The sequence below is a fragment of the Rattus norvegicus genome, chromosome 5 (genome assembly GCF_036323735.1).
Source record: "Rattus norvegicus strain BN/NHsdMcwi chromosome 5, GRCr8, whole genome shotgun sequence".
NCBI lineage: Eukaryota > Metazoa > Chordata > Mammalia > Rodentia > Muridae > Rattus > Rattus norvegicus.
Window position 1 is genome coordinate 65,248,768 of NC_086023.1, and position 20,666 is coordinate 65,269,433.

At 43.8% G+C, this 20,666-nt stretch overlaps 1 protein-coding gene across 11 annotated transcripts in view; it reads right to left on the minus strand.

Annotated features, from left to right (window-relative positions):
• Nucleotides 1-20,666, minus strand: part of Xpa (XPA, DNA damage recognition and repair factor) — a 48,504-nt gene that overhangs the window by 21,487 nt on the left and 6,351 nt on the right. For 7 of the 11 annotated variants that reach the window (NM_001106656.1, XM_039109456.2, NM_001399041.1 and 4 more), the window contains exons 2-5: nt 18,690-18,800; nt 5,760-5,865; nt 4,516-4,681; nt 3,138-3,255 (exon numbers count right to left, since the gene is read on the minus strand). In NM_001106656.1, coding sequence (NP_001100126.1) covers nt 3,138-3,255; nt 4,516-4,681; nt 5,760-5,865; nt 18,690-18,800 — 501 coding nt within the window. Of the gene's footprint in view, nt 1-3,137; nt 3,256-4,451; nt 4,682-5,759; nt 5,866-18,689; nt 18,857-20,666 lie in introns of those variants that run through there. The other 4 variants (XR_010066351.1, XR_010066350.1, XM_063287332.1 and 1 more) reach the window with 3 other exon arrangements.

Sequence of the window (20,666 nt, forward strand, 5' to 3'; positions counted from 1 at the left end):
ACTAGCCTTTTAACAGAAAAACTTCTAGAACTAAGCGCATGTAACATAAAAGAAACACCCACACTCCCACCTAATTTGAGGCAAGAAAGCCTGCAAACCAAGTGTTCTGTGCTCTACACCGGTTCAGGGTTCTTGTCCTGCTACTGGGTGACATTGCCCTTGGAAATCCAGTTACCCTCTGGCTCGGAGATGTGGAGCCTTGTCTGTGCACACTTCCCAGTAGTCGCATCCTTTTCTGTAGCAAACTCCACGTTATAACTGCTACCATAAAAAAATGTTGAGAGCAGGTGAATGTAATTGCTTACCTTCCCATAAAGAAGGCTTCGCTGTGCATCAAGAGGAAACCATTGTTCCAATTCTCCAGTTCTTTCCAACTAAAAAGCCTTTAGACTTGCTTTGACTCCTCTCTGTTCTGAGCAAACTGTACAGTCAGCCTCGTTTCTACTCTACAGTCTACTCCACTCAGCCCTCTGGCCTAGTCAGGACAGGAACATATCCACCAAGAACTAGAGTGAGCGAATCAACAAGAGCCACAGTTAAACTGGGCGTCACACTGACCTCTGCACACTGAGCACCCCAAGGGGTGAGGGACACTCTCGGACCACCCAGAACTCATGCTCAAAAGCAAAAGCAGATAATGACAGGCAGGCACTCGTGCAACCACTTCAAACATTTTCTTGAAAAGCATGTTTCACCCAAATAACAAATGAACTCAAAGAAATCCTCAAGAAACTCAGTGTGGACTGGAACAGGCATAAGGAAAATCCATGAAGTTTGTTATGTGGTAGTTTGGGCTAATACAGTGATCAAAAGTAAACACCAACTGAGTTCATATTTTGAAAATTGAGAAAAACTTGTATTAAGATGTAGATATCCTAATAGTCATATAGAAAGGCAAGAAATTAAGTGTGTCTCGTAATGTTATTCTAGACAAGTTTAGGAATTCAGTTGCCATTACATGATGTCATCTACACCAGAGTATCGTCTGAGGGAAGGGTCCGGTTATGTCTAGTAGTGTTAAAACCCTGGACCTGAGCTACAGAGATGGCTTGCAATACCATGACCTGAGAGGACCCCACCAGCTCAGAGAGTAAAAGTGCCAGGATAAGGAACTGAGTTTGAACACCCCCGCCCCGCACCAAAACTGCACCAAAAAAGTTTTTTAAAAAGGGGGAGAATAAGCCAATCCAAACAGTGTGGAGCACAGCTAGCTGTAACCTCAGCCCTGGGGGACGGAAGGGGAGCACAGCTCACAGGCCAGCCACCCTAGCCAAAAGGCCAGCTTTAGGTTCAGTGAAAGGAGATCCTATTACAAAGGCAAGACAGATGTGTGCATGTGCACACAGGGCAGGCACACACGCACACGTGTGCACACGCCTGCACAGAGTAGATAGGTAATCTGGAGCCTGCCTTTCACACCTGTTCTTTAATATGCCTTTGCGCTGCTCTGTCACCATAGCAACTCTGCTGTTAGAGGGAGGGGTTAGTGCTAAGCATTAGGAGAAATTAGAGAAAGGCCAGCTCAAGAGGAAGAACTTGTCAGTGAGTCTTTGCTGACATCGGAATGCTGGGCACAGCTGAGTGGCGGCCTGGACAAATTAATGAAATACTCTCCTGTGGTAGTCTGCTAAGTCTTCCTTGTGGGCTCCCTGCCTGCTCAGGAATGAGGTTGCTTGTGCAGAGGGGTTTCGGTGAGACTGTCTGGATGCTGCCAGTTTTGTTTTAGAATGTTAGAGTCTGCACATGGAGAAGGGCTTGCCTGATTGGTTGGCTTTTTGCTGTTATTGTTTAGCTAGGTTTGGTGGGGTTTTGGGGTTTTTTTTGTTTTTGTTTTTGTTTTTTTTTTTTTTTTTTTTTTTTGAGCCAAGGACCACTCCCTTTTTGTTTAAGCGTGTGGGCTATCCCATTCACCCACAGAATCTCTTCTAAATTGTAAAATCCTAAGAAAAATTAATATGGCTAGAATACTGTTATGAAATGGATCAAGGGGTTGGGGATTTAGCTCAGTGGTAGAGCGCTTGCCTAGGAAGCGCAAGGCCCTGGGTTCGGTCCCCAGCTCCGAAAAAAAGAACCAAAAAAAAAAAAAAATGGATCAAGTAAATGTATGACACAGCCTATATACAGGATGCGTATTACCCAGACACAATGTGCAGCACACGGGGACTCTACACAGCCACCACGTGAAGGGCCTGCACTGGCTACTTCCTGAAGACTCTTCTCTGTGCATTGTGTTTACAGCCCTGAGTGTTCTCACCACAGTCTGTGTTCACCCTGCTGTGGCTCCCCCAGCACACTCTGGGTTAGTGTCTCCTCCTTCCTCACACTCAATCCAGCACCCTGGTTAGCACAGTGCTTGGCACACGGTAAAACTAGATGTGTGCATGGATGGACAGACTCATGGTTCACTCATGGATACACACGTGAACAACGGAAGCAGAGACAGAATCACCAGGGAGTGGAGAGTTTGTATGGAGACAGAGGCACAAATGGAAGAACAACTATATGTATATGTATGTGTGTGTATATGTATGTGTATGTGTATGTGTATGTGTATGTGTATATGTATGTGTATATGTATGTGTATGTGTATATGTATGTGTATGTGTATGTGTATGTGTATGTGTATGTGTATAACGCAGATGAAGACTCGGGAAGAGAACCTGACAACTGTCACGACATGCAGAGAAGCCCCTCATCCTTCTGGTTTTCTCATTTAAATAAAAGCATTCAGACTGACTGATACTGGTCATTCCTTCTAGCTACTGAATCCAATGGCTACATAGTTCATGGTTTTGTTCCAAGCAAGGAGAGGGTGGCTGTTGGGGATCTTGTTATTGTATGTCACTGCTGTCTTAAACGCTGCAGACCACACATCCTGATGGACGCCTGATCCCACCATCCCCACCCCACCATCCCCACCCGACACCACTGCTGCACAATGACTCACATGAAAACAATGGCCTTTAGCAATGAAGTACTGTGAGGTTTGAACCGAGCCTCACACACCAAGGCACTGAGGCCAGAGTTCCAGCCCAGTCTTCTTACCTATAGAAAAGGCACACCCATGTCTAGAAACAGGACGGACTGGATGCTTGGTGCTCCGTGGTAAGACAAGCATAGGAAATCCGACCACTCACCTTTTACTTTTTTATCAAACTTCTTCTGCTTCATTTTTTCTCGGTTTTCCTGCCTCACTTCCTTTGCATCTTCCAGAGCTTCCTGGCTACCCCAAACTTCAAGAGCCCGCTTTACAACCTACAACACAGGTAAGAGCCAGTCAGCTGGGATTCAGAGTGGCTCAGTATCAAGTCCTAACTATCGAGCTCACAGATGGCATTAAGTCACATCAGGAGCAGAAACCTGGAATTTAACAGGATCCCCTTTAGGGCTCAGAAGGAGTTGAAATACTAGTACAGAAAACATAAATGAATAAAAGACTCAATGAGAGAGAGCATGTAAAATCATTCCTGATGTCAAGAGGGTCAGGGAATGCCAGCAGGCTGAGCCCTGACACTGCCCTGTTGTGCTGCATGGACAGGGTACTTGAGGCTGAAATAAAGCCCACTGGCACTTCATTAAGCACTAAGTGTTAAGAAAACCTGAGCTGCTTTAATTAGCATCGTTTTTTTTACTTATTTTGGTACTTAAGATAAATGATGAACTTTTTTCATTAATAATCATATTTAATGAAATTCAGTATATGTTTCTATGAGTGGTTTAATTTTATGTACAGATGAGGAAACTTCTAGTATATCCCTGTACAAACAGCTCTAGAGCAATGTCTACATATTTTCATACAATGGTACAAATGTTATAATATTTAAGCCATTCTGGAGTAGCTGTGGGAGGACACATGTGATTCTACGCAGTAGGCCCAGGCACTGGAGCACATGGTCAGTCGGTCTCTGCTGTGGCTCACATGTAACGTGCTCACAGCAGGGGCTGAGGTCTGCCCTGAGCTGTGCCGGTTGCTAGGACACTCCAGCGGAAAGCTTCTATTCCTGAGCATCCGTGAAATAACCGAGCTGGGGATCGCCTTAAGAGCCTTCCTTGTTTGGTAACAGAAGATGAAATGAAGTCAGAGCTTTTCTAAACCCTTTTTTTTTTTTATTTTATCTTTATTTTCTGATATGAGCAACTGTAGCTGTCTCCAAACATACCAGAATAGATGGTTGTGAGCCACCATGTGGTTGCTGGAAATTGAACTCAGGACCTCTGGAAGAGCAGTACAGTGCTCTTAACTGAGCCATCTCTCCAGCCCCTTTTCTAAACCTTTTTAGAGACCAATTATTCTCCCAGCATCCTCCACTAGCAATATGCGTATGCCCAAGTTACCACAGCAAAGGCGAGAGGAGAAAACAGTGTTCTGAGCAGTCATTAGCTGTGACAGGGGTAAACATGTAAACAAGACAAGGATCCTCTACTGTGTGAGCAAAGCCAGCATTAGTTACCGCTAGTTGGTTATGCTGGAAGTTCACTAAAGTTGGACATCCCCGCGGCCAGCTTACTAGACACCTGTAGCTTTAAGTAGAGCTTCATATCGCCCCACTGTGAATGGCGAGGGTTCTTCTTCACAATGAACCTGAGCGCTGGCTCTCTTTTCTCTAAATCACAGTCCTTCAGAAGGTATTCTTGCTTGGCTTCTGTTTTGGTTATAAGCTTGTGTTTATCATCAGCATCTCTGGAAAGAGATTAAGAAGATTATATAAATTACTTCAGTTAAGCTGAGTTTTCAGACAGCCCGGCACCCACAAGGCCTGCACACCCAAAAATGGAAACGACTTCCCTGCCTTTGGTTCTCATGTTCAAAGTCATAAAAACTCACCATTAAGAATCTTCTTAAAGTCCCTCTTATTTCAGAAAAAAACTTGAAATAAGGTAAGACACAATGGAAAAAAAGGGGCTCACTGAGAAAGAAAATGTAAATGAGTTACAGGGACACCAGAAGTAGGGCTCATGCCATCATCCCAGCACTCAAGAGGCTGACAAGAGTGAACCAACTACAAGTCCAAGGCCAGCCTGGGGTACACAGACCCTGACCCAGAAAGATGGGCAAGAAATAATTGTCCCAAGGTCCCATTTCCCAGACGGCTGGTTCGGGTGGCTCCAGAGTTTACAGAAGGCCATGAACTTTTAGCTATTTCTTTTCCTTCATCTGTCACCTTAATGTCAGGCTGTTCAAGGTGATAAGACAGCCATGATTTAGTGGATAAAATAGGGCCTTGTTTAATGAAGCTCTGCTCTAGTCAGAAGACAGTCCACCTAATGACAGGGAAAGTGCTCTAATCGTAAAGCACAGTGAAGGGACAGGGACTTCCTGGCAGTAGGGTCACCAGAAGAAGCCTCTGCTGAGGACACTGGTGAGCAGGGCCCAGAGCAGCAGCTCCTAAGCAGAGAAGCATGCACACACAGGCTGCTGGGCAGGTGAACAGGAGATGGTACACACACCCGCAGTACGTGATGGTGAGGCTGGGGAGAGGTAGTGGGGCAACTGGGGACCTGCAGCCATGGTGAAGACATATTTGAAATGGAATTAAAAACCATTTTAACGGTTTTGACTAAAATTCCCTAGAGAAAAGAAAGTCTAGTGGTGCAAGCTTGGGAATGGGAAGGTACAAGGGCAGAGACCCAGAAATCACCACTCGGGAGGCAGAGACAGGAAGACTGCAAAGTCGCATCGGCAGGCACTGCTCAGTATGAGGTGAGCCGTGGCTCAGTCTCTAGCTCCACAAAAACAAACAGCAGTTTAAAGCAAGCACCTGCAGCTATCGCATGTTGGCAAATCGAAGTGGTTCATAAGATACGAGTCCATGAACTCTTTCCCACACTCTTCACAGATGGTGTAATCAAACTCCATGACGGGCCCTGCAAGAGGAAGGGGATTCTTTACTCTTTTGGAGGACTAAAGCAACAGGTATTTCTCTATCTTATTGGCTTATTGTCATAGATCTTATGCCTGACACAAATGACTATTGGGGGGGGGAAGTGATTAATCTTAGGTTTATGGAAAACAATTTTCTAGGAGGAAAAAAGGGAAAAAGGTAATTGTCTTAGGGTTTTATTGCTGTGAAGAGACACCATGACCCAAGCAACTCTTAAAAGGAAAACATTTAATTGGGTCTGGCTTACAGTTTCAGAGGTTGTTGGAATAATCTTCTTGTGTAATATGTAAAGACTGTCTTTGTTTATTCAAACGTTGATTTCTGTACCAGCAGAGTGCCGAGTACCATGTGAACTTTGGTATTATTTTTATAAAGTATCACCTGTCTTCCGTGCCTGTAAAAATTCTTCTCCACCACCTTCTGACTGTTTAATAAAGATAACAGGCCATGTAGCAGAACATCGATTAGAATAAACAAGTTAATTAGGTTCTATGAGCAAGTCGGGAACAAGCCTAAGTTATAAGGCCCAAGCACTCATGAATAAACATAAGTCTGTATCATTATTGGAAGCTGCAGGGTCGAGACAGTCCAGCGATAAAGTTTACTCCATTATCATCATGGTGGGAAGGAGGGCAGCGTCCAAGCAGACATAGTGCTAGAAAACGATCTGAGGGTCTGACATCTTGATCCAAAGGCATCAGCAGGAGACTGGATTTCCACATTGGACAGAACTTGAGCATAGGAGACCTCAAAGCCCACCCCATAGTGATACACCTACTTCAACAAGGCCACCTCCTGAATGTGCCACTCCCTGTGGGTCAAGCATTCAAATACAGGATTCTATGGGAGCCAAACCTATTCAAACCACTACATTCCACTCCCTGGCTTCCATAGGCCTGTAGCCATAAGATAACACAAAACGCATTTAGCCCAATTTCAAAAGTCCCAACTATTGGCATGGTCTATAACGGCCTCAACAACGTTTAAAAATCCAAAGCCCAAAGTCTCTTCTGAGATTCATGCTTCTTTAATTGAAATCTTTTATAAAATCACAATCAAAAAGCAGATCACATCCTTCCAACAGACCATGGCACAGGAAACACATTACCATTCCCAAACACAGAGGAGGGGGACACAGTGAGAAAACACTGAAAGAAAGCAAGACTGAAACCCAGCTGGGCAAACTCTAAATTCTGCATCTCTGTGTCTGAGGTCAAAATGCTCTTTAGATCGCCAGCTCCTTTCCTCTTTGTTGACTGCGCCAAACTCCCTTCTCTTGGGCTAGGTACACTCCCTGTTAGCAGCTGTCCTAGGCAGGTATCCCTCTGCTCTGTCATCTCTAACCCCTTGGGCTTCACCATCTTAGTTTCTGGACCATAGCTTCTGCTGCTGCTGTTCTTGGTGGTCATTCCACGGTACTGGCATCTCCAAAATGCCGCTGTCTTCTGCTGCGACTGGGCTACACCTTCAGCAATGGCCTCTCCTGGCCTCTCACAGTGCCAAGCCTCAGCTGCTCTCCATGACCCCTTCATATCTTCAAAACCAGGACCACCTGGTGACTCTTATACATGACCAAATCTGCCTGCCAGCATGAGGTACAGCACTGGCCTTTCTGAGCCTCCATGCAGCGACACCCCTTGCCACACACCTGCCCTCAGTGACTATCCTTAGTCTCAGAGGGAAATTCCATCCTGGGATTAAAAGCGTATTCTACCTTGCCTGGGCCTCAGCTTTTCATGGTCACTGTGCCCTAAGATCCAGATCAGATACTGAAGAGATGGCTCAGCGGTTAAGAGAAGTGACTGCTCTTTCAGAGGACCAGAGTCCAATTCCCAGCACTGACATGGCAGCTTACAACTCCATGATCCGACACTCTCACAGACATACATGCAGGGAAAACACTAATGCACATAATGAAAATAATAAAATGTTTTTAAAAATTCAGAGCAAAAAGCCTATGTCTTCCAGCCTCAAGATCTGGGTCACAGGAGAGCCCTCCATTTCTGGATTGTAGTTCATTCCAGATATAGTCAAGTTGACAGCTGGGTATACCCATCACAATCCTGTATAGCTTGCAAACATCAGTGTATCCTGGAAACTACCATTAGATTCTGATAAAGGTATAAAGGGTCTGAGTGCTTGGAGTAAACTTATCTCAAATAGTCTTGCTGAGACCCCTCTACCCCAGCCTGGTTTTTTAGAGTTGAATAATTCTCACTGGCCACATCAGGCAACCAGCAAGTAAATGCTGGTCTTATATCTGTCATCCAACCAGTGAGACCCAGTGGGTCAAGTTCAAGTAGTCTGCAGGGCTGTGTTCATTCCAGGGGACGCTTCAAATTCCTAGAGGCTGCCCACACTCCTCTCTCAGCTCCCATCTTCAGCACCAGGAACAGTTTTCTACGTCTTCGCTGCTTCCTCTGCAGGCCCAGCCCCCTCCCCATTTCAAGGTCTTTAACTTTAATCCTGTCTGCAAAGTCTCCTTTAAGTAAAGTAATATACATAGGCTCCAAGACAATTAGAATATGGATATCTTTGGGGGCTTTTGTTGTCCAATTATGGTGCTGTTGAAAGTACAAAAGAGACTGGTCCCAGGACTTTGGAGAGGGGACCTACTTACAGAGAAAGAGAGGCCATCAACACATTAAGCAGTTAAAGCAATAGAGAAAAAGGCAACGTTAGGAGAGTCAATACAAAATTCACTCAGATGGGACATTATTTTTCTTTCATTCCACCATGTCAACAGAGCAAAAGCCTCTGCTTTATCGTGTCACCTCCTGAATTATAAACTTCTTAAGGGAGAATCACTGAGCCCTGCACCCCTCAGCACCCCACACAGAACTGCCCCTGGTAAGGTGAAGCTGGATTCTCTTATAGACTTCAATGCCTAGCTGAGGACCTTTAATCCTCTAATGGTTCTCGGGCAGGTGTAAGTCCCACCAGAGAGTCCTCAGGATGACTGCTACTGCCCAGCCCTGGCTTTGAGAACTGCCACAGTAGGAAACACTTTGGGCACTGCCTTCCTTAGCTAACTCAAAAGCATGGTCTGTCACGATCCCACCACTTCTAAAGCCACTAGTCTCCAAGCTCTTAAAAGAAGGGGTTCTTCATAAAACAGGGCACAGCTATAAAAAAGAGAACAAAATAGTTTAGAGCAAGGCTGTTGGTATCTTCAAAATATGTTCTAGGATGAAGAGAAAGTGATCAGATGTGCCATTAGATGGCTATATCACGTTGTTCTTCAAAAGCCCTGAAATGAGATTTCCCATCTCTATCCTCCTGTTCACACATGAGATCCCCATCTCTACCCTCCCGTTCACACATAAGATCCCCATCTCTACCCTCCTGTTCACACCTGAGATCCCCATCTCTACCCTCTTGTTCACACCTAAGATCCCCATCTCTATCCTCCTGTCCACACCTGAGATTCCCATCTCTACTGTCCTTTCACACTTGAGATCCCCATCTCTATCCTCCTGTCCACACTGACCACTCAGCCTCTGTTCTCCTTAGCCATTTACTGGGGTCTCTATTTTTCAATGATTTTTTTTTTAAAGATTCCTTACCATTCTTTATCACTGTGGTGTGTTCCTAAGACACTGCACAGCCTCCATTCAGAACACTTACATACTGTCTGTGGCCGTGTGTCCTAACAGGCCACCCAGTTCCAGACAGCATATGCCAGGACTACCGCCCTCAGCAACAACATCTGTCGCCCACTACCCAGGACCTCCCGGATGTTGGTTCCCTATGCAGTAAGGACAGAGGCACTCCCATGGCAGGTTACAACCCGTACCTGCGGAGCCCTAAAATTACTAACATGGCCAGCGCTTCTAGTCTGTGAGGGGACAGTGCAAGTCTGCAACTGGACAGGACTGGCCAAGGAGTAATGCTTGCATTTTACCCTCTAGCTGACGTGGACACGGGTTGTTCACATCTCTGTAAAGGCTAAGACAAGGACTCTTACTCAAGCTGTTTACAAGAATAAAACCAAAATCCAAAGACAGTGATTTTAAAAGTCTGCATGCAGGCCCAGTTTCTTCAGATTCAACGAGAGGCAGCCCCTTCCCCGGCAGAGCCTGAAGCTCGTGATGTGAATCCTTTCACGATAGCACCGGAACCAAACTCTATTTTCACTATAACAACGCCCTAAGCATGCTTTAATCGAGGTGGCAAGGCAGACTCTCAACCAGTTAAGTTAAAGTAAAACCCGGTTAAAGGTTAAATTAGAGCAGAGCCTTTGTAGATTTAGGAGTCCAAAATAGTCACAGGGTGTCTCGTTGTGTTTCGAATGTCTCCACAGGCTCACGTGTTGGAACACTTGATCCGAGGGGAGTGGCACTGTCTGGCGAGGCTATAGAACCATTAGGAGGCAGAGTCTACATGGAGAAAGTAGAACCCTAGGGTGCAGGCCATGAGGGTCACGGCCCCGCAGCACCTCTGGAAGAGCTCTCGCTGCCTCCTGGCTGGCAGCTGCCACACACTCAATGACAAACCCACTGCCAGGCCTTCCCCAGCATGGTGGACTGGCACCGTCTGAACTGTCGCCAGGAGAACTTTCCTCACTTGGTTGCTCCTGTCAGGCACGAGTCACTGCAATGAAAAACCTAACTGAGACAGTTTCCACAGCCAGAAAATCACAGGGACACATCCCTTTTGCATCCCATGACAAAGGTCATGTGCTCCCTCCTAACACAGGGCTATTCCCACAGTACACGGTGAGGTGGCCTTGCTTCTCTTTCTTTCTCCCCTCCTGCCCCGTCTCCCCATCAGTCTCCCCTGAGGCTTTGCAGGACAAGGCAGCCGTCAGTGTAGCTGGGAAGCCTCTGCAAACCCCTTGGAGGCCCACACGGTCTATGGAACGGCATTCCACAAGTGTCCAGAGGTAAACACACACAGGCACACCGCTATCACACGGGACTGACACTCCCTTCTCTGGAACTGCCACTCACAGTCTCGAACTCTACTCCCCAAAGGAAACCCCCACTCTGTGTGCTCTCCAGACTGAGAGGACACTCGCATGCTGCTGGATGGACTCCTCAGTTAAGTCAGCCAGTTTTGACAACTGTCTCTCGTGTGTCAAGTTCAAGACTCGGGCCACTCTGTCTTGGACACGACATGCCTGCCTCTATGCCCTCTTGACATGTGACGTCTAATATGAACATACATGTTCCGTCCCTTTAGGCCTCAGCATGTAGACATGCCAGTGGTGCTGTTGCTAAACATGCTGGGCACACTTCTTACCCCACAGCTAAAGGCTACACTGCGTTTCTCCAGCTCCGGCACTTCCAGATCTCAGACAAACCTTCATCTTCCCCACAGTGTGAGCACATCAGCCGAGAGAACATGGATGCATGAGTCATGTACCCTGGCATGTTAACCTCATGTAGCAGATTCACAGCCCTCCTTCTATTCCAGCCCTAAATAAAACCATGTTTTAAGTTTTGTTTCATGGGTACTTCCTGACTTTTATTTTTATTTTTTAGTTACTTTTTCTTTTCTTTTTTTTAAGACAGGTTTTGTGATGTTTAAGTTTTAGTTGTCAGTTTGCTGCAACCTAAAATCAGCAGAGGCAAGAGCCTGGCCTGAGAAGCTGTCAAGATCAGGTTGGCCCATGGGCCTGTCTCTGAGCAGCACCGTTCCCAGGCTGGAAGACCGGGACACTGTAAGAGCAGAGAGGGCTAGCTGAGTGTCCAGCAGGCACGGGTGCATTTGTCTCTCTCAGCTTTGCACTCGCTCAGTGTGCTGCTCACTTGGGTGTGTGAGGGCTGCTCAATTTCCTGCCTTAAAGGCCCTCAGTGGCCGACTGCAGTCTGGGCTTCTACAACGAACCAGCGCTTTCCTCCCTCACTTGTCAGGGTGCTTGTCGCCACAACAAAAATGAAATTCGAACAGTGCTCTACTATATTTTACTAGTCTGGTCTGTCTGTCTGTCCTCTGTCTCTTTTCCTTCTTCCTTTGAGACACAGTCTCACTTGGTTGCTCTGGTTGGTTTGGAACTCACTATGTTCACCACCTGCTGGGACTAAAGATGCATGCACCAGAGCTCACCAGTCTAGTGTGAAACCCCTGAAGTGAAGTAATCATCCTGCTTTCCTCTCCCTGCCCAGCTCATCACTCTGAGACTATTCCATCCATATCTCAGCTCCTCCTGCCTGTGACACAGCAGCAAATGTCTGTCTGCCCCACGTACACAAACCGAGGAATCATATCCACATGCCTGGGGGTTTGGCTTCCTGTTGACCTCACCGAGTATATTTAATAAACGCAATGTCGTTATCAGTAACAAATGAAGAAGTACCTGAAAAAAATAAAGCCCTTAGGAATTTCATCATGAAGCACATCATTTAAAACTACATGTTGGAGAATACAAGAGATGGAAGAGAGAATCTCAGGAGCAGAAGATTCCATAGAAATCATTGACTCAACTGTCAAAGATAATGTAAAGCGGAAAAAGCTACTGGTCCAAAACATACAGGAAATCCAGGACTCAATGAGAAGATCAAACCTAAGGATAATAGGTATAGAAGAGAGTGAAGACTCCCAGCTCAAAGGACCAGTAAATATCTTCAACAAAATCATAGAAGAAAACTTCCCTAACCTAAAAAAAGAGATACCCATAGACATACAAGAAGCCTACAGAACTCCAAATAGATTGGACCAGAAAAGAAACACCTCCCGTCACATAATTGTCAAAACACCAAACGCACAAAATAAAGAAAGAATATTAAAAGCAGTAAGGGAAAAAGGTCAAGTAACATATAAAGGCAAACCTATCAGAATCACACCAGACTTCTCGCCAGAAACTATGAAGACCAGAAGATCCTGGACTGATGTCATACAGACCCTAAGAGAACACAAATGCCAGCCCAGGTTACTGTATCCTGCAAAACTCTCAATTAATATAGATGGAGAAACCAAGATATTCCATGACAAAACCAAATTTACACAATATCTTTCTACAAATCCAGCACTACAAAGGATAATAAATGGTAAAGCCCAACATAAGGAGGCAAGCTATACCCTAGAAGAAGCAAGAAACTAATCGTCTTGGCAACAAAACAAAGAGAATGAAAGCACACAAACATAACCTCACATCCAAATATGAATATAATGGGAAGCAATAATCACTATTCCTTAATATCTCTCAACATCAATGGCCTCAACTCCCCAATAAAAAGAAATAGATTAACAAACTGGATACGCAACGAGGACCCTGCATTCTGCTGCCTACAGGAAACACACCTCAGAGACAAAGACAGACACTACCTCAGAGTGAAAGGCTGGAAAACAACTTTCCAAGCAAATGGTCAGAAGAAGCAAGCTGGAGTAGCCATTCTAATATCAAATAAAATCAATTTTCAACTAAAAGTCATCAAAAAAGATAAGGAAGGACACTTCATATTCATCAAAGGAAAAATCAACCAAGATGAACTCTCAATCCTAAATATCTATGCCCCAAATACAAGGGCACCTACATACGTAAAAGAAACCTTACTAAAGCTCAAAACACACATTGCACCTCACACAATAATAGTGGGAGATTTCAACACCCCACTCTCATCAATGAACAGATCATGGAAACAGAAATTAAACAGTGATGTCGACAGACTAAGAGAAGTCATGAGCCAAATGGACTTAACGGATATTTATAGAACATTCTATCCTAAAGCAAAAGGATATACCTTCTTCTCAGCTCCTCATGGTACTTTCTCCAAAATTGACCATATAATTGGTCAAAAAACGGGCCTCAACAGGTACAGAAAGATAGAAATAATCCCATGCGTGCTATCGGACCACCATGGCCTAAAACTGGTCTTCAATAACAATAAGGGAAGAATGCCCACATATACGTGGAAATTGAACAATGCTCTACTCAATGATAACCTGGTCAAGGAAGAAATAAAGAAAGAAATTAAAAACTTTTTAGAATTTAATGAAAATGAAGGTACAACATACCCAAACTTATGGGACACAATGAAAGCTGTGCTAAGAGGAAAACTCATAGCGCTGAGTGCCTGCAGAAAGAAACAGGAAAGAGCATATGTCAGCAGCTTGACAGCACACCTAAAAGCTCTAGAACAAAAAGAAGCAAATACACCCAGGAGGAGTAGAAGGCAGGAAATAATCAAACTCAGAGCGGAAATCAACCAAGTAGAAACAAAAAGGACCATAGAAAGAATCAACAGAACCAAAAGTTGGTTCTTTGAGAAAATCAACAAGATAGATAAACCCTTAGCCAGACTAACGAGAGGACACAGAGAGTGCGTCCAAATTAACAAAATCAGAAATGAAAAGGGAGACATAACAACAGATTCAGAGGAAATTCAAAAAATCATCAGATCTTACTATAAAAACCTATATTCAACAAAACTTGAAAATCTTCAGGAAATGGACAATTTCCTAGACAGATACGAGGTACCGAAGTTAAATCAGGAACAGATAAACCAGTTAAACAACCCCATAACTCCTAAGGAAATAGAAGCAGTCATTAAAGGTCTCCCAACCAAAAAGAGCCCAGGTCCAGACAGGTTTAGTGCAGAATTCTATCAAACCTTCATAGAAGACCTCATACCAATATTATCCAAACTATTCCACAAAATTGAAACAGATGGAGCACTACCGAATTCCTTCTATGAAGCCACAATTACTCTTATACCTAAACCACACAAAGACACAACAAAGAAAGAGAACTTCAGACCAATTTCCCTTATGAATATCGACGCAAAAATACTCAATAAAATTCTGGCAAACCGAATTCAAGAGCACATCAAAACAATCATCCACCATGATCAAGTAGGCTTCAACCCAGGCATGCAGGGATGGTTTAATATATGGAAAACCATCAACGTGATCCGTTATATAAACAAACTGAAAGAACAAAACCACATGATCATTTCATTAGATGCTGAGAAAGCATTTGACAAAATTCAACACCCCTTCATGATAAAAGTCCTGGAAAGAATAGGAATTCAAGGCCCATACCTAAACATAGTAAAAGCCATATACAGCAAACCAGTTGCTAACATTAAACTAAATGGAGAGAAACTTGAAGCAATCCCACTAAAATCAGGGACTAGACAAGGCTGCCCACTCTCTCCCTACTTATTCAATATAGTTCTTGAAGTTCTAGCCAGAGCAACCAGACAACAAAAGGAGATCAAGGGGATACAGATCGGAAAAGAAGAGGTCAAAATATCACTATTTGCAGATGATATTATAGTATATTTAAGTGATCCCAAAAGTTCCACCAGAGAACTACTAAAGCTGATAAACAACTTCAGCAAAGTGGCTGGGTATAAAATTAACTCAAATAAATCAGTTGCCTTCCTCTATACAAAAGAGAAACAAGCCGAGAAAGAAATTAGGGAAACGACACCCTTCATAATAGACCCAAATAATATAAAGTACCTCGGTGTGACTTTAACCAAGCAAGTAAAAGATCTGTACAATAAGAACTTCAAGACACTGAGGAAAGAAATTGAAGAAGACCTCAGAAGATGGAAAGATCTCCCATGCTCATGGATTGGCAGGATTAATATAGTAAAAATGGCCATTTTACCAAAAGCAATCTACAGATTCAATGCAATCCCCATCAAAATACCAATCCAATTCTTCAAAGAGTTAGACAGAACAATTTGCAAATTCATCTGGAATAACAAAAAACCCAGGATAGCTAAAGCTATCCTCAACAATAAAAGGACTTCAGGGGGAATCACTATCCCTGAACTCAAGCAGTATTACAGAGCAATAGTGATAAAAACTGCATGGTATTGGTACAGAGACAGACAGATAGACCAATGGAATAGAATTGAAGACCCAGAAATGAACCCACACACCTATGGTCACTTGATTTTTGACAAAGGAGCCAAAACCATCCAATGGAAAAAAGATAGCATTTTCAGCAAATGGTGCTGGTTCAACTGGAGGTCAACATGTAGAAGAATGCAGATCGATCCATGCTTATCACCCTGTACAAAGCTTAAGTCCAAGTGGATCAAGGACCTCCACATCAAAGCAGACACACTCAAACTAATAGAAGAAAAACTAGGGAAGCATCTGGAACACATGGGCACTGGAAAAAATTTCCTGAACAAAACACCAATGGCTTATGCTCTAAGATCAAGAATCAACAAATGGGATCTCATAAAACTGCAAAGCTTCTGTAAGGCAAAGGACATTGTGGTTAGGACAAAACGGCAACCAACAGATTGGGAAAAGATCTTTACCAATCCTACAACAGATAGAGGCCTTATATCCAAAATATACAAAGAACTCAAGAAGTTAGACCGCAGGGAGACAAATAACCCTATTAAAAAATGGGGCTCAGAGCTAAACAAAGAATTCACAGCTGAGGAATGCCGAATGGCTGAGAAACACCTAAAGAAATGTTCAACATCTTTAGTCATAAGGGAAATGCAAATCAAAACAACCCTGAGATTTCACCTCACACCAGTGAGAATGGCTAAGATCAAAAACTCAGGTGACAGCAGATGCTGGCAAGGATGTGGAGAAAGAGGAACACTCCTCCATTGTTGGTGGGATTGCAGACTGGTAAAACCATTCTGGAAATCAGTCTGGAGGTTCCTCAGAAAATTGGACATTGAACTGCCTGAGGATCCAGCTATACCTCTCTTGGGCATATACCCAAAAGATGCCTCAACATATAAAAGAGACACGTGCTCCACTATGTTCATCACAGCCTTATTTATAATAGCCAGAAACTGGAAAGAACCCAGATGCCCTTCAACAGAGGAATGGATACAGAAAATGTGGTACATCTACACAATGGAATATTACTCAGCTATCAAAAACAATGACTTTATGAAATTCGTAGGCAAATGGTTGGACCTGGAAAATATCATCCTGAGTGAGCTAACCCAATCGCAGAAAGACATACATGGTATGCACTCATTGATAAGTGGCTATTAGCCCAAATGCTTGAATTACCCTAGATGCCTAGAACAAATGAAACTCAAGACGGATGATCAAAATGTGAATGCTTCACTCCTTCTTTAAAAGGGGAACAAGAATACCCTTGGCAGGGAAGAGAGAGGCAAAGATTAAAACAGAGATTGAAGGAACACCCATTCAGAGCCTGCCCCACATGTGGCCCATACATATACAGCCACCCAATTAGACAAGATGGATGAAGCAAAGAAGTGCAGACTGACAGGAGCCGGATGTAGATCGCTCCTGAGAGACACAGCCAGAATACAGCAAATACAGAGGCGAATGCCAGCAGCAAACCACGGAACTGAGAATAGGACCCCCGTTGAAGGAATCAGAGAAAGAACTGGAAGAGCTTGAAGGGGCTCGAGACCCCATATGTACAACAATGCCAAGCAACCAGAGCTTCCAGGGACTAAGCCACTACCTAAAGACTATACATGGACTGACCCTGGACTCTGACCTCATAGGTAGCAATGAATATCCTAGTAAGAGCACCAGTGGAAGGGGAAGCCCTGGGTCCTGCTAACACTGAACCCCCAGTGAACTAGACTGTGGGGGGGGAGGGCGGCAATGGGGGGGAGGGTTGGGAGGGGAACACCCATAAGGAAGGGGAGGGTGGAGGGGGATGTTTGCCCGGAAACCGGGAAAGGGAATAACACTCGAAATGTATATAAGAAATACTCAAGTTAATAAAAAATAAAAAATAAAAAAATAAAAAAATAAAAAAAAAACTACATGTTGGGGCTGGAGAGATGGCTCAGTGGTTAAGAGCACTGATTGCTCTTCCAGAGGTCCTGAGTTCAATTCCCAGCAAGTACATAGTGGCTCACAACCATCTGTAATGAGATCTGATGCCCTCTTCTGGTGTGTCTGAAGACAGCTACAGTGTACTTTTATATAATAAATATATAAATCTTTAAAAAAAAATAAAATAAAACTACATGTGAATAGCCAGGACTGGTAGCACTCCTTTAATCCCAGTGCTTGGGAGGCAGAAGCAAGTAGATCTCTGTGAGTTCAAGGACTGCCTGTTCTATGGAGCTACAGAGTTTCTGGACAGTCACGGCCACACAGAGAAACCCTGTCTTGGAGGAAAAACAAAAAATAAACTACATATTAGTAAGCCCAGAATACAAATACATTCAGAGAACGGGAGTAACACTGTACATATCAAATATAAAATATTCTTTTTCTTACAAAAGGAAGGCAATTTAATTGGACGTTGCTAAAATTAAAAAAAAAAATCTTCAAAGATACATCATCAGGCCAATGTAAAGATACCCTCAGCTAAGAGAAAATGAGTAGCAAACCATTTATATGCTAAAACTAACAGGAAACCCGTACCTAGAGTTTATACAGTTTTGTACCACCGTTATATAATTTAATGTAAAATTATATGGAAGCTTTTAATAACTACTGCCCCAAAATTTAAAGTGGGCAACAAATACTCATAAGAATGTTTAACAGCATTAGTATCCAGTGGATGCCGTTCAACTAGGGGCTCGCTACCGGAAAGACTGACAGGAAAACTGTTGCCAGAATGTGAGGAAGTCAGCCCTCTCCTATGTTCGTGATGAGAGTTGAAATTGTAAATCTGCCTAAACCTGTTTTGTAGTGCTTCCTAATATTAAATGTCCAAGAAATTGCATGTGTAAGCAAATTTGTTCTTGTATGGGAAATACATAAAAATAAGGGAGCATACATAAAAATTATCATTATAAACTGATAAATATATATGTATGTATGTGTGTATGTATGAGGTACATAGGTATATATACATAGGTAGTTGTATTGTTCCCTTATATTGGAAACAGATGTCCATACTTCCTTTGTGGAAACACTTAAATGCTTTACCTGGTTCATGAACAACATCTCCAATCTTGTGTTTCTCTTCTTCCTCCTCTTCTAAAATGAAGCCACCTTTGGTGTCAATCACTTTGGGAGCTGCTTTTATGCTGGTCACGCCTACAGAAAGCAGATAAAGGAGTCACCAGCTGAACCAGGCGAGCCCAGAGATCCCCCTGTCGGGGAACAAGAAAAGGATAACAATGTTACCACCTCGTTCAAACTGTCCTGAAGGTCCATCCCAGCTGGTGCAGCAAGGCAAGTAAACAAAACTAACAAAAACCAAACAAACAAACAAACTAGCAAAACCTACACCTTAGAAAGAAGTAAAATGCCACTCCCTCAAAGGCTATGTGAGCGTGTTTGCAAATAGCCACAAGAGCCTACCTTAGTCAAAGAAAAACCTTCCGAGGCTGCCACACCCACTACAACAAAAACCACAGACAGTGTAGAACCCTGGGCTGAAGCTGGTGAGACGGACTTGACTGTATATTAAGAAACGGGGCCTTTGAAGAGCTCTCCTACAACCAGAACAAATCTGTTGTGGTAAAAATAAAAAAAGGCAAAACCGGTTCTTGGGTGTACTCTTGTGGTCTCACTCTCCCTAGTTCCGACTCCGTGGGGCCATAGGAACTAGTGCTAATTTATCTCAGGGATTCCATGTTGCCCCCAAGTACTCACTGACCCAAGCAGGTCATTGCCACACCAGTTTCACATAGAGACTGCCTATCTGGAGGCTCTCTTACTGTGGACTCTGTTCACATTCCCAGCATCCACCCCCTGGTCGCAGCAGCCACTACCCTCTCATAACTCTCTGCCACTGTTCTATTTACATTCCTAACATCTGTCCCCTAATAGTTATGTATAAACTCCCAACAACCTGTTAAAATCAAGACTCAACAAACTGCAACCCAACAATGAGATTTATATGTTAAATTCTCAATCCACAATGCATCCACACAATAAACTGACCAGTTGATAAGGATGTAAACCGCCCACCTATCCATCCCAGCTACCTTGGCAACTCAAGGCCACCCGAATCTGGTTCATCCTTCTCCGTCTCCATCTTGATTCTCCCTCCTTCCCCTTCTCTCCCGCCTTACAAAAACTTTGTCCCAGCCTTAATTTTTACCATCCAATCATGGCCTTGACCTAACTCGTGCCAGCCCTCACCTGCATAATGACATCAACCTACACAAATCCACACCAAACCCCAAAGCTCGCAGCACATCAGAGGCTTAGCTCCAATTACAAACAAGACAAACCACTCAACACTATTCAACAAAAACCTATACCCCTAGAATTTCTCCAGTGAATTCCAGCCAGGGGCCCTCACTTCCAATCGGATGCTATCTAGTCAGAGCTCACAGGCTGTGGGTTCAGTTCCTGCCTGCCCAACTTCAGATGCTAACTGCAGACTAGGGACTTTGATCGGACTGGATATATTACAGTGTTTCCAAAACTGCTTCCCTGGTTGCAGTTAATCTCCCTACTTACATTCACTAACCATTTGCAAAGGATTTTAAATACAAATGAAAAGTCAAGTAAAAAGATACACCGGGCAAAAGGAGTTGCAATATGGGAGCTTCCGTCCCCATACTCAGGCCCCAAACGCCTGACTTCCAGAGAGCTACCCAGGTATAGGGCACACATCACATTTCTACTTACAATATATCTACAGTAAACCACCAGGTTGGGAATAGTGGAAACACACCAAATCCCAAGTTTCTAGATAGCAGCCAAAGTAAAGCCTTAAGCCTTCCTGAGGATGGTTCCAGTCCCGCTCTGTAAACTCTTTTCTACACGAGGCTTGGTAAGACAGGGACCACAACCTTGAGGAGAAAGGAGAGTAGCAATAACTAGTCTTTACTCTGAGGATTCTATACTAGACACTTGTCAAAAAAAAAAAAATCACTTTAAGAGGATCAGAATAACCAGAACTGAAAGCGAGCATGGGGTGAGCCTAGCTGGGAAGTGTCTGAGGAT